At 35.8% G+C, this 19,491-nt stretch overlaps 1 protein-coding gene across 1 annotated transcript in view; it reads right to left on the reverse strand.

Annotated features, from left to right (window-relative positions):
* The window catches only part of TMX4 (thioredoxin related transmembrane protein 4), a 108,780-nt gene that overhangs the window by 65,636 nt on the left and 23,653 nt on the right, over positions 1–19,491 (reverse strand). The window contains exon 2 of the mRNA XM_044663400.1: positions 4,603–4,718. Coding sequence (XP_044519335.1) covers positions 4,603–4,718 — 116 coding nt within the window. The remainder of the gene's footprint in view (positions 1–4,602; positions 4,719–19,491) is intronic.

Below are 19,491 nucleotides of genomic sequence, written 5' to 3' on the forward strand. Positions count from 1 at the left end.
ATCCATGGAACCCCTAGTAAATCACTGAACCCCTCTGGGTCTCCATTTCCTTATCTGATAAATGAACATTCTAAAAGCACCTAACTTACAAGGTCATATGCGATTGTGTGTGTGAATACACATACAAATGCACATGCATATGTAGTTTTGCAATCTGCAAAGGCTTCTATAGCTGGAAGCAGCTGTGTGGTACAGCAGAAAGTGTGCTGATCTTAGAGTCCCAGGAAGAGCTGAGTTCAAATCCAACCTCAGATATTTAAAAGCTAGGGGACCTTGGGACAATCACTTCACTGTTTGATTCAGCTTCTTCTTTTACAAAATGGGGGGTAATAATAGCACCAACCTCCCAGGGTTGTTGTGAGAATAAAAAAAAATTTTAAAATATCTAGCATAGTTCTTGATTACAAGGTAGGCCATATATAAATGTAAACCATTATTATTATTATTATTATTATTATACAAGTATAACTATTATTATTTAACTACTGTAAAATTAACTTGGAAAAGATGCAAAGTACATTAATAGCAGGTATGCCAACATAGATGGGATTATAGATTCTTTAAGCATATTTTTGTATTATTTAGCCAACATTAAAATCAGGTCTTATTCTCAATGATTAGAGGCATAGAAGAGAAAAGGACAAGGGGGGTTGGGGGAAGGAACCATCTGAGTGACTAGGGAAAAGTAGCTAGGAATTAAAAATCTGAAGTAACCAGTTCACAAAATAAAGAGATAATCAAAATTAAGAAACAATGGAATTCTTCTGGTTTCTAAACTTGGCACCACGTTGGCCTTCCTGCATCCCACCAGCCCTTTGCCACCACCCCTTCTTTGCTACTGGTGTCTTGAGCTCTACTTCCCAGATTTGCCAAAACTAAGGACAAGAGTGATTGATTAGACTTCTGTGAGATTTTATACTACTTGGGAAAATGGCACAGATTTAGCATGTAATGAATATTTTTTTTATTTTTTATTTTTTTTTAAACCCTTAACTTCGGTGTATTGTCTCATAGGTGGAAGAGTGGTAAGGGTAGGCAATGGGGGTCAAGTGACTTGCCCAGGGTCACACAGCTGGGAAGTGGCTGAGGCTGGATTTGAACCTAGGACCTCCTGTCTCTAGGCCTGACTCTCACTCCACTGAGCTACCCAGCTGCCCCTTATTTTTTTTTTTATTTTACATATTTTTCTGCCTTTGTCTTTTTTGATTGCCAATCACTTATACCTGAATTTGTGTGTACTGAGTTTGCATAAAATGAGATCCTACTACATATGGTTATTCTTGTAACATAATATATATCATATAATGTATATACTTATTCATATAGTATCATCTTTGCACTTAAATGTAGATAAATATGTATGTTTATTTATATTCACATGTTTATTCATATCCATATAGTATATATTAGATGTCAAATATGTAACCCATAAAACTCCCAAGTGTTGTCCAAACTGAATTAAAATGTAACTGGGAAATATTTAATCTAAATAATAAATAATATTAATATGTAGTTTTCTAAGTCAATATGCAACCCATAGGAATATTTATGTATGATTTAGTAGTCCTTGGTTCTATTTTAGTCTTAGCCACTGGTGGACAGGTGTACTACATACTATATTACATATCCTACTAAATGTTAAAACATATAACACAATTATGTATGCATACGTATATATATAGGAATACTATACTAAAATTGGTAGATGAACTCTATAAAGAATTCAGTAATACTATTCAAACTAAATTAACAGGCATTTTAATATTCCAAAACTTAAATACAAATATGAGCATGGGGACTATAATAAAAATTATGTTGGAGAATAAAGTACAGAAGAAATAAATGAGAAAAAACAGAGGAAGATAACCTATACAGAAACCCCATGCCTACATATCATTTATACTTTCTTCAAGAAGAGTCAGAAAGTGAATAATATGGTGAAAAATGAATAATACACCAAAAACTGAAATATCTTGGACTAAAAATGATTGAAAGATGAGGGATCCTCAAATGTACATGTATCATCAGATAATACAGCAAAAATAAAAATCAACACCAAATTAAAGTACAAAATTAAAGGAAGAATCAGTACATAGTTGAAGAAATTCTAGGCTGACCTATTTGAATAAGTCATTAATGTGGGAAAATGGGAAATAAATAAAAGATAGACATCGACATAGAATATCACTATTTTTAAGGAATTTTAATGAAAGTAAATTAATAATCTCAATGATGATGTATAAATACTAACAACCTATGATTGCTTGATCATCTTGTCAAATAGCTATTTCACTTCATAAAACAATAAAAAATTTCAGAAATTTAGAGCCCCAATCAAGTCAGAACATTACCAAAAGTACTGGAGTCATATGGGATGAAATTGTGCATTATTCCCCAGCATACATTAATTGGTATTAGAAATCATAGACTGGTAAATTCCTATAGAAAATTAGTGAAAGTTAGGTGTCCTTCAGAAAGGAGACATCAATCTCTCCTTATGAAGAGTAGAGAAATCCCCCTCCTCAAGCAGATTTACATATATTAACACATAAATATACATCTTTAATACACTCTTTTCTAATGAGACTAATAGAATACTTCCCCTCTTTTTGTTCCCATGGGAAGAATATTAGTGTCCTAATTCCCAAGGGAAATGTCTTAAAACTTACAAGTTATAATCTTGACTATGTGTCCTAAATGTTTCAGCCTAAAAGGCCTTGAATATGTCTAAATTCTGAAATTGGAAACTTAAGGAAAGCTCCCATGGGCTTGGAATTGCTGGGAAAACTTAAGGAAGATAAAACAAGATAAGGAAATACAACACAAAAAAAACATGTCACACACAAATGTTAAGTGACAAGAAAAGAGGTATTGTGTTAAATTCCTTTTGCTATTTTTAATTTGTATAGTATACTATAACGGTGAGTTTTTGTCAATCCTTTAACTTTTTCAAATATTTGTGGATAATCATCTTTTTCAGTTAGCACAATTATATCAAGTTGGTAGTACTGAATAAAAATATAAATACATTTACATATTTAGTGTTTTCAATATTTCTTCAGTTAATTTTTTTTTACTTTACTAACAAAAGTCATAATAATGTGCATGCTGTGAAAATATTGGCTATAATTCTAAATTTTGGGTGGAAATAGGAGCTTTGATTATATAATACATTCTGACTGCCCATTAACTGATGACACTCACCCTAATTTCACTGGGCTGAAAATGATAAACACATTAGCAAAAGTATAATTGTAAGAATGTGACCTCCAAACTGAGATGCTCGTTAACACATAATGATACCACAGATTTGGAAAACCCAAATCATACATAATCAATTAGCCCCCTACACAATCATAATTTTTTCTACCTTTTAAAAAACAGAATAGTAGAAACAATTATTATCCAAAGACCAGTATAAAAGGGGAAAAAAGGCTGATCAAATGGGTATGGTTTTTAATGAAAATCTCCTTCCTTAGATTGAGTATATATTTCAGGCCTAACTTGCAGTACCTTTTTTTATTGCCAAATGAATTAATAATTGGGATTTTTAAATGAAGACTACCAAAATTGGTCCTTTTAACTATTATAGTTCTATCAGGAAATCCATGTTTATTCTTTCTTCTATAAAAAGTACCCAACAATCTTCTACCTAGCAAAACTGAGCATAATATTCTAGGGGAAGAAATAGACATTTAACGAAATAGAAGAATTCCAGGCATTCCTGACAAAATGGCTAGAGCTAAAATGAAAACTTAGTATTCAAATTTAACACTCAAAAGAAGCATTAAAAGGTAAACTGAAGGAAGTTGATAGGATTAAACTAATCACATCCCTGCACGGGGCAAGTGTAACTAGAATATTTAAGGTATAAGAGATACTTAAGATTCTTTAAAGTAATCAAGGGAAATAAAAAGGTTAAGCTGATTACATTAGGAGTAACTGGTGATAATTTATGTATCTATGATACTTGAAGTACCTAAAATACCTAAAGTACTTAGGATGCTTAAGGTACTGAAAGATAAGAACTTTACCACTATTAGGGGAATGAATAGGAACATATGAATATAATGAGATTTTTTTTTAAATCACTGGATAAAAAAGAACAATATGCCATGAAAATAAAAGGAGAGAAAGTTGGGGGTAATTTATCTCACATGAGAAAGCATGAAAGAATCAATAGAGTAGAAAGAAAGATGCGGGGGTGCTGGGCAATGCTTGGACCTTACTCTCATCAGAACTGGCACAAAGTGGGAATAACATCCATACTCAGGTATAAAATACCTTTTCTTACACAGCAGGGAAGAGGAGATGGGGGTGGGGAGCAAGCAAAAGCTACCAACAGGTCAAAATAGTAATAAGAAATGAAATTAATAAATAAAAAACATAGAATTCAAAAGTAAAAAAGAAAGTTTCTTCAGAGACTCCAAATTACCTTTTAGAGTTAATGCAAATTACATAAAAATACACATTTATTTCTTAATTATATGATGTTATTCTTATCATATACCCAGTGAACTTCGGTCATCTGGCCAATATGTAAAAGCTTGTTCATTTAGAGTAATTTCTTTAAAATACGTCATTCAAAATTCATCAAAGTACCTGGTTCTTGAGTGACATCCACTTTTCCCACACTAACGTCAAGTATTTCACCATTTTTGGCAAAAGTCTCCCATTCTGACTCAGTCTGCAGGCAGGCTGGACACCATGGGGCATAACTACAAAAAGAGGATTTCATCAGTACACAGTGAAAATGCACCTTTGAGAAAAAGTAAAGGCAAGACAATTTATATTCATAAAAAATACATAGAAAAGGGAAATATAAAAACAAACCTTTTAGCAGGAGAACAACAGTAACAGTTTGTCAATGTTCCAGTATATTCACAAAGAATATTTGCTCACGACAAAGGTTTTTGGGAAAAGAAGAACCTTATCATACCTTCTTTGGTCAATGCAGATTTTATTACAGTAAAAACATGGTATATAAGTAACCAAATGTATCTGATGTGACTCCACAGTCAGAGAAACTGTGTCCAAGTCTTAATTCTGACGCACATTACCTTTGCCACACCAGGCATGTCCTTTCTCATCTTTAAAATGAGGAGTTTGGCCTACAGAGTCTGACATCCCTCCTGGTTTTATGATCCCAAGAAAACCAGATAGGCCTGAGGGGCAAATATTCAGACTCATTTACCCCTGAACTAAGGAAGGTTATTTAAGTTGCATAATTAAGGCCTGGAAGGGGGTGGAGGTAGCTTGGTGGAGCATTAAACCGATAGAGTTATGTGAAGAAATACAGAACATGAGAAGGTAAGCATAGTGGAGAGCATTTGAATGAAGATCAATGGCCACAGAAAGAGAAGCACTTTTTGCTGCAGTGATGGGCAAACTTTTTAAAGAGAAAGGAAATGCTCCTCTGTCAGTCTGTTTCTAAGGCAACTCTTGAAGTTTCTTCGGATTGTATCCTACTCATTGTATTTGTCAGATTAGGAATAATGCCCACATCAGCCTGCTGACTCTAATTTGCCTATCACTGGTGTAGAGTTTAGGTCACCTGGACAGATAATGAGAAGAAAGAGGTGAGTAATTTTGAAAAGAAATCAAAATCTTAGCAAGAAAGCATGAAACTTCAGTGACTGAGAACTTTGCTTAAATGGATAACTACTGGAGTTGTCTCTATGCCTAAATCAGAGTAGCTAATAATTTCTAATCTGGATTTGCTGATAATTTTTCTTTCTAAATTTGGACAGTTTAATTCTCACCAATGAGGAAAAGAGAGACACCACTGTAGTGGACAGAGAGGTAGCCTTCACTCTCAGTGCCTCTAGACAATTCTCTAAAATTCTAAGTTATGCATTGGTCCATCTACATAGGTGAGAGAGTAGGCAACCTAAATATTATCTATAATGATGAAATGACAGGTCAGGACCAGACCAAACAAGGAGGAACTAATTGCTGAGAGCAAGTGACTATTCTGTCTTCTAAACAAGTAAAGAAAACCATATCAAGTCTGATAAGAGTCATGAATTTTTTTAATTTCAAAGATTTCATAAAAAGATTCCAGAGCCTAAAATTCTACACAGGAAGTCAGCCTGAAAGATATGGAAAAAGCTTAAAAATGAAAATCTGAAAATACAAAACAATAAAAATTCTGAGGAGGAGGAAGGAGTGGGGATTGTTGTTTAAAGAGGTAGACGTGAATATAGTGGAGAATTTGTAAATCAATTTAGATATGAAAAAAAATGGATAGAAGACAGAAGTAAGTACAGGGAACAGTATTAATAAAATGGGTTCTTAAGACATGGTCATGTAAGAATATTATCTGGAGTACAAAAATGCTGAATGAGTTAAAGTTGGAAAGGAAAGCTAGAGATTTTGTCATTTATTTTCTGTTACTCTGGGAGAAAAATAAAGTAAGGATAGGATGGCCAGTAGATATAGATGGCAGTATGAAAAGGGGTAAAAAGAAGGAATAGCTTTTCAACTCTTATTTTGCTTCTGTTTTTTCTCCCAAAGAAAATGATCTTTAGGATGGAAAGAACAGGGGAAAAAAGATTTGAAAATAGGGATTTGAAACTCAAAATAATTACAAAGATACTAAAAGAATACCTAGGGGCCCTTGAAGAATTTAAATACCAAGACCTGAAGAAATAAATCCTGAATTTCTGAAAGAATTGAAAAATATGACTGCTAACTATTATCAATAATCTTCAAAAGATCATGGAGAACTAAAGAGATCTTATAGCATTGCAGGGCAAATCTCTTGCTTTTGAAAAAAATGGTTAAGCAAATACGCATTTATTAAGCTAGGTCTTAGTACTCTCCAAGTTGCACTCTGAGCTTTCTCTACCGTGCCTCCCAATGGTAGCTTTCTTCATTCTCCTCTCCCATTTCAGTTTCCTTTATGTGTTTTCTTTTCCTATTTGAATGTTTAATCCTTAAGGTCAGAATGCCTGACATATAGTAAGAGCTACTGATTGTCTCCCTATTATGAAAGGCACTCTGCTAAATGTTGAGGATTCACAGAAAGACAAAAATAGTTTCTAATCCCAGATGAGTTCTTAAGGCATGACAATTTTAAGGCTTACAATCTAATTATTGGGAAAAACAAATTCAAACAACTGTGTACAAATAAGATGTATGCAGTATAAATTATAGGTACTAACATTAAGAAGCCAGGAGAAAGGAATCTTCAAACTGAAGGCTAAAAACCTTGACTTGTATTTCTGACAAAATTCTAGAATAAATTATCAGAGATAATATGAGAACATCATTAGAAAAGGAAACTGTGACTACAAAGCTAATATGATTTCATGAAGAACAGAACTTGCTAGACTCGTCTTATTTCTATTTTTGACAGAGTTGCCAGTCTGGTAGATCAGCAAGAGTCCTGCATATAATTTGTGATCATCATCAGGATAGCTAGAAGAAGTTTACTTAGAGGGAACAGTGACAAACTGTATAGTATGAAATGTCAAGATATATACATGTATGTATAAATATATAAAAATAAAACGAGGCAGAAAAAATAACAATACTAAGAGAAATAGGAAAAGAGACAAAATGGGGCAAACTTATAATTCATAAAGAAGTGAATAGTGGGAGCAGGGGAGAAGATCATTACACAAGAAGGGTAAAGATGTTGGAGACAAGAAATACTTAAGTTGTAGGTGCACTGAAATTAACTAAAACAGGGGAGAACAATTGGACCTATTGGGGCAGAGAACTGATTTGTGCCCTATAGAGAAGTAGAAGGGCAACAAATGGACTGATGGGGAGGGAAGCAATACTAGAAAGAGAGAGAGAGTGGGGGGGGAGGGGAGGGCGGGGGAATAACTCAAAAAGACCCTAAAGAAAAATAAGAGGGAAATAAAAAGGGAGTGGGGAGAAAGGGAAGTAAAATAAGGGTGGAGATTAGGGGGACTGATTAAAAACAAAACACTGTTATAGAAGGAAATAGTGAAAGAAGAAAGGGCATGACAAAAAAAAAGAAATCAAAATGTTGAAGGAATACATAGCTGGTAATAATAACTCTGAATGTGAATGGGATGAATTAACCCATAAAAAGAAAGCAAATAGCTGAATAGATAAGAAACCAAAATCCTACCATATGTTCTGTACAAGAGACATACGTGAGGAAGGTAGATACATAGAGCAAAGGTTAAAGGCTGTAGCAAAATCTATTGGGCATCAACTGAGAAAAAGAAGGCAGGAGTGCAATCTTGATATCTGACAAAGCCAAAGTAAAAATAGATCTAGTTAAAAGAGATAGGAACCAGCTGTGTGACCCTGGGCAAGTCACTTGACCCCCACTGCCCACCCTTACCATTCTTCCACCTATGAGCCAATACACAAAAGTTAAGGGTTTTAAAAAAAAAAAAGAGAGATAGGGAAGATAATTACATCCTGATAAAAGGCAGTATAGACAATGAGGAAATATCAGTGTTCAGCATGTATGCACCAAATGGTATAGCATCCAAATTTCTAAAAGAAAACTGGGGGAGCTTAAGTAGAAAATAGATAATAAAATTATACTAGTAGACCTGAACCCTCTTCTATCAAATCTAGATAAATCAAACAAACAAAAAAAAAACACAACAACAAAGAGATAAGAGAAGTGAACAAAATCTTAGAAAAACTGGAGTTAATAGATATGTGGAGAAAAATAAATAGGTACAAAAAAGGAATACACCTTCTTTTCAGCAGTACATGGTACATTCACAAAGATTGGCCATGTACTAGGACATAAAAACATAGCAAACAAATGCAAAAAAGCAGAAATAATAAATGCAACCTTTTCGGATCATGATGCAATAAATAGTTATTAGCAAAAGTACATGTAGAGGCAAACCAAAAATTAATTGGAAATTAAATAATATGATTCTCCAGAATCAGTTAATTAAAGAACAAATCATAGAAACAATTTCATTGAAGAGAATGACAATGATGAGAATTCTTACCAAAATCTATGGGATGCAGCCAAAGTAGTACTCAGGGGGAAATTTATATCCTTAGGTGCATATATTAACAAATTAGGGATTATAGAGGTCAATGAATTGGGCATGCAAATTAAAAAAACTAGAAAGTGAACAAATTAAAAATGCCCAGATGAAAACTATATTAGAAATCCTAAAAAATTAAAGAAGAAATTAATAAAATCAAAACTAAAAGAATTATTGAATTAATAAATTAGACTAGAAGCTGGGACTTTGAAAAAGCAAATAAAATTGACAAAGTACTGGTCAATCTAATAAAAAAAGGTAAAGAAGAAAACCAAATTAACAATATCAAAGATGAAAAGAGAGACCTCACCTCTAATGAAGGGGAAATTAAGGCAATTATTAAAAATTATTTTGCCCAATTATATGGCAATAAATAATGCAATGTAGGAGATATGGGTGATTATCTACAAAAATATAAATTGCCTAGATTAACAGAAGAAGAAATAATCCCATATCAGAAAAAGAAATTGAACAAGCTATTAAAGAACTTCCTAAGAAAAAATCCCCAGGGCCTGATGGATGCACAAGTGAATTCTATCAAACATTCAAAGAACAATTAATCTCAATACTATACAAACTATCTGACATAATAAGCAAAGAAGGAGTTCTATCAAATTCCTTTTATAACATTAATATGGTACTGATTCCAAAGCCAGGCAAAACAATAACAGAGAAAGAAAACTACAGACCAATCTCCTTAATGAAAATAGGTCCAAAAATCTTAAATAGAATACTAGCAAAAAGACTCCAACAAGTGATCAAGAGGGTTATTCATTATGATCAGGTGGGATTTATACCAAGAATGCAAGGATGGTTCAATATCAGGAAAACCATCCACATAATTTACTATATCAACAAGCAAACCAACAAAAATCACATGATTATCTCAATAGATGCAGAAAAAGCCCAACACCCATTCCTACTGAAAACACTAGAAAGTATAGGAATAGGAAGGACCTTTCCTAAAAATAATAAACAGTATATATCTAAAACCATCGGCAAGCATCATATGCAATGGGGATAAATTTGGAGCCTTCCCAAAAAGATCAGGTGTGAAACAAGAATGCCCATTATCACCTCTATTATTTAACATTATACTAGAAACACTAGCAGTAGCAATTACAGAAGAAAAAGAAATTGAAGGTATTAAAATGGGCAATGAGGAGACCAAGCTATCACTCTTTGCAGATGATATGATGATCTACTTAAATAATCCCAGAAAATCAACTAAAAGCTTAGCGGAAATAATCAACAATTTTAGCAAAGTTGCAGGATATAAAATCAATGCACATAATCATCAGCATTTCTATATATTTTAAACACATGCCAGTGGCAAGAGTCAGAAAGAGAAATGCTATTTAAAATCACCCTAGACAAAATAAAATATTTAGGAATCTATCTGCCAAGACATACACGCAGGAATTATACGAACACAAGTCTACAAAACACTTTCCACACAATTAAAACTAGAGCTAAACGATTGAAAAAACATTAATTATTCATGGGTAGGATGAGCTAACATAATAAAAATGACCATCCTACCCAAATTAATCTATTCAATTAGTGCCATAAGCTATCAGACTACAAAAAAACTTTTTTACTGAATTAGAAAAAACTATAACAAAGTTCATTTGGAAGAACAAAAGATCAAGAATATCAAGGGAAATAATGAAAGAAAATGTGAAGGAAGGTGGCCTAGCAGTACCAGATTTTAAACTGTACTATAAAGCAGTGGTCATCAAAACAATATGGTACTCACTAAGAAACAGAAGAAAGGATCAGTGGAATAGACTTGGGGTAAGTGACCTCAGCAAGACAGTGTATGATAAACCCAAAGAGCCCAACTTTGGGGACAAAAATCCACTATTTTACAAAAACTGCTGGGAAAATTGGAAAATAATATGGGAGAGATTAGGTTTAGATTAACATCTCATACCCTACACCAAGATAAATTCAGAATGGGTGAATATAAAGAAGGAAACTACAAGCAAATTAGGTGAACACAGAATAGTATATTTGTCAGATCTTTGGGAAAGGAAATATTTTAAGATCAAGCAAGAGTTAGGAAAAAATTACAAAATGCACAATAATTTTGATTACATAAATTAAAAAGGTTTTGTACAAACAGAACCAATGCAACCAGAATTAGAAGGGAAGCAACAAATCAGGAAAAAATCTTTTTATAAAAAAACCTCTGACAGAGGTCTAACTACTCAAATTTATAAGGAGCTAAATCAATTGTACAAAAAAATCAAACCATTCCCCAATTTATAAATGGGCAAAGGACATGAATAGGCAATTTTCAGATAAAGAAATCAAAACTATCAACAAGCACATGGAAAAAGTGCTCTAAATCTCTAATATTTAGAGAAATGCAAATCAAAACAACTCTGAGATGCCACCTCACACCTAGGAGATTGGCTAAAATGAAAGCAAAGGAAAGTAATAAATGTTGGAGGGGATGTGGCAAAATTGGGACATTAATGCATTGCTGGTGGAGTTGTGAATTGATACAACCATTCTGGATTTGGATCTACATCCAAAGATACAAAGAACTATATCCAAAGAGCGCTAAAAGACTGCCTGCCCTTTGATCCAGTCATACCACTGCTATGCCCCAAAGAGATCATAAGGAAAAAGACTTGTACAAAAATATTTATAGCTGCACTCTTTGTGGTGGCAAAAAACTGGAAAACAAGGGTATGCCCTTCAATTGGAGAATGGCTGAACAAATTGTGGTATCTGTTGGTGATGAAATACTATTGTGCTCAAAGGAATAATGAACTGGAGGAATTCTATGTGAACTGGAAAGACCTCCAGGAATTGATGCAGAGTGAAAGGCGTATAGCCAGGAGAACCATATACACAGAGAGGAATATACTGTGGTAAAATTGAATGTAATAGACATCTCTACTAGCAACAATGCAATGATCCAGGACAACTATATGAGGGACTTATGAGAAAGAACACTATCCACATTCAGAGGAAGAATTGTGGGAGTAGAAACACAGAAGAAAAGACAACTGCCTGATCACATGGGAGGATGGGGATATAATTAGGGATATTGACTCAAAATGAGCACCCTAGCACAAATATCAATAATATGGAAATGGGTCTTGATCAATGACACATGTAAAACCCAGTGGAATTGTGCATTGGCTATGGGAGGGGGTGGGTGGAGAGGAGGTATAGAACATGAATCCTATAACCATGGAAAATTGTTCTAAATTAATTAAATAAAAAATTTAAAATTAAAAAAAAAATCAATCAGTAATACAAGATTCTCATGAAGCTAGAGATGAGAGGGACCTTAGAAGTCATCCTTTATTTTGTAGATGAGAAAACAGGCCCAATGATGAAAAAGAGACTTGCTCAGAGTCACACATAATGGCAGCACAGTGATTTGAACTCATGTCTTCCATTTCCAAATTGAGTGCCCTACAACACTTCCCCAGGTAACCCTCCCTCCATGCTACCTACTGTTCTTCCATCTCCTCCTCTGTCTCAATATATGTTTAAAGGGCATATATCTAAAGAAAATATAAGGGAAAGTCATGATTGTTTTGCATTTGAAAAGTAATTGTTTCTTTTGGGGAAATTGACATAGACTCAATCAATATAGGAAGAAACTTCCTAACACTTAGAATTGCCCCAAAGTGAAGTGAATGTTCTCATCTGTCTCATGGTAGAAGGTTGCTCTTCCTAGTACTGATGTAGAGGAAAGAAGGTTGGAGCTAGATGGACATGACTTGAATTTGAATCTTGGTTCTGCCATTTACTACTCATGTGACTTTCAGTAATCCAATTAGCACCCCACCCTCTTCAGTTTCTTCATTTGTAAAATGAGGGAAGGATGATGTAACTCTAAATATATGGTCTTAGTGAGGCCACTGCAGAGGTCTTCAAGAATAGGCTGGACAGTCACTTGGTGGTGATGTTCTAGAGGGGATGGGTTGAACCAAGTGGCTGCTGGAGTCCTTTCCATTTGTGAGACTTTGCGGTTACTCCTTTTATCTCTGGACCTCAGTTTCCTCATCTAGAAAATGAAAGTGTTAGACTAGTTCAATGGTTCTTAAACCCTTTAGCCTCAGGATCCTTTTGTTGTTGCTTACTTGTTTCAGTCATGTTTGACTCTTAATGGCCTTATTTGGGGTTTTCTTGGCAAAGATACTGGGAATGGTTCACCATTTTCTTCTTTAGCTCATTTCACAGATGAGGAAACTAACACAGTTAAGTGACTTACCCAGGGTCACCCAGCTAATATGTTATCTGAGAGCAGATTTGAACTCAGGAAGATATCTTCCTGATTCTAGGCTTAGTGCCACCTACTTTCCCTCAGGATCCCTCTTATACTTTTAAGAATTATCATGTAGAAATGCAGAAATCACTTGTTTATATGGGTATAGGATTTGAGGTTTTGGTTTTAAAAGATTACTCTATCACAAAAATGAATAATATGGAAATAGATATTGACTGATAACATATGTATAACCCAGTAGAGTTGCTTGTCAGCTGTGGGGGAGAGAAAGGGGAAGGAGACAACATGAATCACGGATGTAAATGAATCTTAAAAATAAATTAAAAAAAACTATTCACTATGCAACTCTGACCTTTCTTTTCAAATTGATTTCATATTACTTCTTTTAAACTCTCCTTTCCATGCAAGCTAACATATCCTTCTATCTCTACATACAGCATTCCATATTCCACATCACCTAACCTTTCTCCATGCTTGCCAAGCTCTCTTTTTTTGTTCCTTTGCTTCTTGGAATCTGTAGCTTCCCTCACTAGTCAGTGGACATTCTATCTCCTTTAAGGGGCCCTCTCTCTGGGCACACCTGCAGTCACTCCCCAGTTCATAACTAGCAAGCCAGAGGGATTCCAGGCAGAGATGTTCCCCTCCCCTTCTCCATGCACCTAAGGACATTCCTCACTACTCCCACCCCTCTCCGCAGCAGCCAATGGGAGCACTCCATCTCTAAAAGGTTCACCCCATCACTACACTAGAATGTCACAAATAATTCCAATGGTCACTAAATGTGCATATGGTGAGAAAATTTAACTGCTTATCTTATCTTCCTCCTCAAAATCTATTTCTGATCATAATATTACAGTAAAGTTTTATACAAGTGGCAACACTAGGGAAGGATATATCACCCATTAGGAAATTTTCCAGAGAGTAAAAACTTACCCTTCTACTGCATCAATTTAAATTTATTTTTAATACCCTTAGCTTCTGCCCTGGCAGAAGAGTGGTGAGGGCTAGGCAATGGGGGTTAAGTAACTTGCCCAGGGTCCCAAACTAGGAAGTGTACCCAGCTGCCCCTATCAATTTAAATTTTTAAAAAGCATTCTATGTTACCTGTTACCTTAAACTATTTTTCTTTGAAATGTCCCTTAATTTCTCCCAAACTATGACATTTAGTTCTAACTTGAAAGAAATGTCCTATAAATATTTTACCAATGTCATCAACTACTTAAACATTACATACAAAGAAATAATCTAGTTGGACAATGACCATACATACATATATTCCTTTCTTATATGACTGTTTCAGTGAGCTTACTATGCCAAATGAGAAAGGATCTGATGGTACTTATTGAAACCTGAAGAAAATGTGACTAGAAATGTTTCTCATCATGTCTTAAATAACTGGAAAACAGAAGTCTTGATTAAAAAAATATTGTAAATTTATCGAATATATAAAAAGGGTCAACAATGAATGGATAATGATGCTGGGAAAATATTTCCTCAAAGAAAAGACTATGAATTTTGCCATATTTTAAATACCCCAATGACAAAAAAAAAGACAAACAGATTCCCAAAGAGATAAACAATATAGTTCTTTGAATAAAATAATCAAAAACAGAAGCACTTTCAAAAAGCTAAGGGCTGTCAAGAAACATGAGGAAGAAAACACAACTGTTTAAATAAAAGAAGAAAAAAAGGATTAGAAGGAAAAGAGCAGAGCGCTGAACTAAGGGTGAAAAATCTATCATGACTAATGACGAAATTAAAAGACAAAATGATAGCTGATCAAAATCAGTAAAAGGATCTAGGGTCAAATACTACTGTCAGGTCATTATCTACAAAGCCTGTTAAAATCTGTGCAAAATCTAGTGCATGAGTGCCACTTGAATGTCAAAGTAAAATACTTTGTATATTTGACTACACATACTACCTCTCTGCTCGTTAACTCAAAATATTTTAATGTGGCAGATTTTTTTGGTTTTTCCCTATATACATTGAAAGGGAAAAAAGGGAAGTCAAAAAAAGTTTTTTAATGATCTTATTACTAGTTTATTTATTACTAGTTGTCTTGAGATTTATCAACCTTTTAGTAATGAAATGAAAAAACAAACACAAAAAGATCTGGTTTTAAGTTCCATTTCTGATATTAACTGGCTATTACCTTGGATAAGTCAATCAGTCAACTCACATTAATTAGGTGCTTACTTAGTGCCGGGCAGTGGCCCTAGATACAAAGAAAGGAACAAATATTCTAATGAGGAAGGCAGCCTGTAAATATTTAGGTAGATGCAACATCTATAAAGATAGTAATCTATAGTAAGTAGAAGGGATCAGGAAAGGTCTATAGCCAAAAGTAATATTTTAACAGTCTGGAAGAAAATCTAGGTAATTTGAGACAGGAGTGTGGTGGCTCAAAACTAGAAGCATGAAGGTCCACAAATACAAAGATAGAAAATGGAGTAAAATATTTGAGGTACTGCAAGTAGTTCCTGTCAGAGCATCACAGAGTGTTTGGGGAGGTGAGTAAAGTATAAAAAAAGCTAAAAAGGGAGGCCAGGTGTTGGCACAGTGGCTGAGCACCAGGCCTGGAGTGGGAGTTCAAATATGACCTCAGACACTTCCCAGCTGGGTGACCCTGAGCAAATGACTTAACCTCGTTTGCTTAGCCCTTGCCCTTCTGTCTTAAGAGTTGTTAGCAAGACAGAAAAAGAGGGTTTAAAAATTTTTAAGAAAAAAAGCTGAAAAGGTGGGAAAGGGCCAGTTTATGAAGAAGTGATGTCAAATAAGGGAGCTTATATTTAATTCTGGATGTAAAAAAGAAACACTAAAGCTCTTTGAAAAGGGGAAATGACACGGCCAGAGCGATGCTTTAGAAAAAGCACCTTGGCAGTTGAGAGGACAGATTAGGATGGGGCGCTTGAGGGAGGCACTCCCTTGTAAGGGGGGAACCAGAAAAGGCACTGGGCTTCATAATTAAGAAATCACTGCTAACTTTGAAGAGAGGAGTTTCGGTTGAAATGCTATAAGGAGTCAGACTGACAAGGATTTAGAAGAGACTGATAGGAAATGGACACACCAATGTTGATGGCTTTTTCCAAAAGTTTAGTCATGAAGAGAAGGAGAGATGCAGAAGTGCTAACAAGGTAGTAGGATCAAGCTGGTTAGTTGTTGTTGGCCTTCATATTCAAAGAAGTCCAAAATCACATCACAGATGATGTCTTTTGTTGACAAATTGGATTTAAATGAGGCAGAATTGCAGTCTTCAACCTCACTCTCCCTTGCAAAGTCATCAAAGTCCAGTGGCAAGAGGAAAGCCAGGCCAGCTGGTGACTGCTCAGAATGCATTAGATGGCCTTGCCTTCTTCAGTGCCTAAACATAGTGCCTGCTTCTGCTGCCTTCATGCCTGGTGGGGCAAACTGTTCTCAGCCACCCCTTCTGCAGGGGGCAGTCTTTGTATGCCTGGGGTAGACACTCCCCTGACTTACAGATGTGTCTGACGTCCGCTAGTTACCCTTACCAAGCCCCCGGCTGAGGCAGTATACTGAGGGTGACCACTGCTCACAGCTTCTTAGAGCCACAGGTGAGAGCCGGGTGCCGGGTGGCCACCAAAGGAGGAAAGTGGCCCTCAAAAGGGTCTGGCCAGCCCCCACACCAGGGTACTGGTCTTTCCTGTGCATTCTGTATGCTCCACAGGATCAAGGAAAGGTTATTTCAAAGCTAGGGGAACTATCTACAGCAGTGATGGCAAACCTTTTAGAGACATCAAGTGTCCAAACTGCACCCTCACGTTGCATGTGAGCCCCCACCTTACTCCAGATGGGAGGGAGGAAGAGCTCCCCCTGAGCTCCTCTGTCCCAGAGGGGCAGGTGATGGGAGAAATGTACTCAGGCACAGAGGAGAGGGAGAGGGGAGCAGCCCCCTCCGGCACGCTCCCTCACATGTGCCATAGATTCGCCAATATGGATTTACAGAGTTATTACTAAGAGGCTGAGGAGACAATGGATAAGGAGACAATGAAAATAAGAGGAAGAGTAGGAATGATAGTGGGGGCATTTGGCTGGTGAATCCAGGAGGAAATGGAATCAAAGGAGAAGGTTTTGTCTTTAAAAATAGTAGGGATAGAGCAGCTAAGTGGATAGAAAGCCAGACCTGGAGGTGGGAGATCTTGGGTTCAAATTTGGTCTCAGACAACTGTTAGCTATACGACCCTGGGCAAGTTATTTAACCCCAATTGCCTAGCCCTTACAGCTCTTCTGCCCTAGAACCAATACTTACTCTTGACTCTAAGCTGGGGGGGAGAGGGGAAGGGGAGACACGGGTTTAAAAAAAAAAAAAAAAGAAAGAAAAAGAAAAACTACCTCCTCATTTAAGACTGGAGGAAAATATCAGAATGACATGAGGTAAGGAAGGGAGAAGATGAAGCTTTTGACAAATAGCCTTTTTTTCTGTTAAATATGAGGTAAAGTGAGGGAATGAGGAGAGTGAAGTGGGAGAAAAGAAAATGTTTGGAAAAACCAATGTGAAAAGTGGAATAAGGTATCAATTAGAGGATGGTAATAAGATCACACTGCTATAGTGGGAGTCTGAGACTACATGACCTAAATTTGCAATAGATACACTCAGCATAGTTTTGTGATTTTCTAAAACTCTCGTCCATAGCACATGAGCAGGAGCAAAAGAGGCAGATGATGGAAATAATTTACTGTGAAAGGACAAGGGAACAAGGGAATCAACAACAGAAGATATCACTTTACCTATTAACAAAACAAACACAGTTACAGTCTTCTCTGCTTTGACTACTGAGGCAATAGGAAGGGGAAGATAGTGCAGATTTGAATAGATTTACTAATGTAGATAGAAAAGGGAGAAAAATATAGCCAGTGAATGGAGTGATCACTTGGGGAAGAACTGAGGGTTGAGAAAATGGAAGTCAGAATAAAGATGAAGGATAGTTACATGGCTTTTTTTTTTAGTTGTCTTATTGTATAGTAAAAGATGGAATGACAGAAAGTATGATCAAATAAAGGAACTTCAGAGCTCATGAACATGGAAGTGGACCACTGGTAGGTGTGGCAAGGTCAAAGGTGTGATGTAAAGATGTGTAGTTGCAGTGATGAGGAAGTCACGGAACTGAGCACATTAAGCAACTATAATATAAGAATAGTTGAAAGGCTATCACTGAGCACACTATACGGTGAAGACCCCTAGTACAAGGGCAAGAAATGAAAAGATGAGACAAACTATGAGCCAGACCCTCAACTCAGAGAAAGGAATGAGAATGATCTTGGTAGTCTAACCTATATGTTATATTTAAGTAATTACTAAATATACGTTTGAAAGAGAGAGAAAATGTAATCAAAATTGGCATTTAAAAGATTGCTGGTAACTTTGGAAAGAGTGGTTTCAAGGAAAAGGGAGAAAGGAATAAGCATTTATAAAGCACCGACTATTTTCCGGGTACTTTACAAATAACCTCATTTGATTCTCACAATCCTACAAGGTATGTCCAATATTATATTCCCATTTTATAGTTGAAGAAACGGAGGAGGACAAAGGTTAAGTGAGATGCCCACGGTAACCTGGCTAGAGAGTGTCTGAGGCCAGATTTGAACCCATATATTCTTAACCACAGGGCCAGTCCTCTATTCACTGTGCCTCTATCCATAGTAGCCATACTGAGCACTGAGGCCAGAAGTCACACTGTAAGGAACTGAAAGTTGATTGAGAAGAGGAATCAGTGTGTAAAGACATTTTTTTTTTAGGAATTTATTATCTAAACTACATAGAAGGGCCAGCTGAGTGGCTTAATGCATTGAGAGCCAGTTCTAGAGAAAGGAGGTTCTGGGTTCAAACTGGACTCAGACACTTCCTAGCTCTTACTGCTCTTATGCCTTAGAACCAATACACAGTATTGATTCTAAGATGGAAGGTAAGGGTTTTAAATAAAGAAGTAAATAAATAAAAATTAAAAAAATAAACTACATAGAAAACTAACATGCAAATACACAACACCAAAAGGCATTCCCTAAAAGTAGTCAAAAGATATTAGAATCGAGCTTCCGGGTTAAGATGGCGGCAGAGTAAGAAGCAGCTCTTAACCTCTCCTGACCGAAACATACAAAACTCCTCAAGGGGACATAAAAACAAGTCCAGACGAACGGAGGAACCCCACAACAGGGCACAGCGTGGAAGGTACGTGGAATCGAGACATTTCCAGGCTAAAAAGGGCTCTCACT

This window comes from Gracilinanus agilis, chromosome 2 (genome assembly GCF_016433145.1).
Source record: "Gracilinanus agilis isolate LMUSP501 chromosome 2, AgileGrace, whole genome shotgun sequence".
In the NCBI taxonomy this organism is placed as follows: Eukaryota; Metazoa; Chordata; class Mammalia; order Didelphimorphia; family Didelphidae; genus Gracilinanus; species Gracilinanus agilis.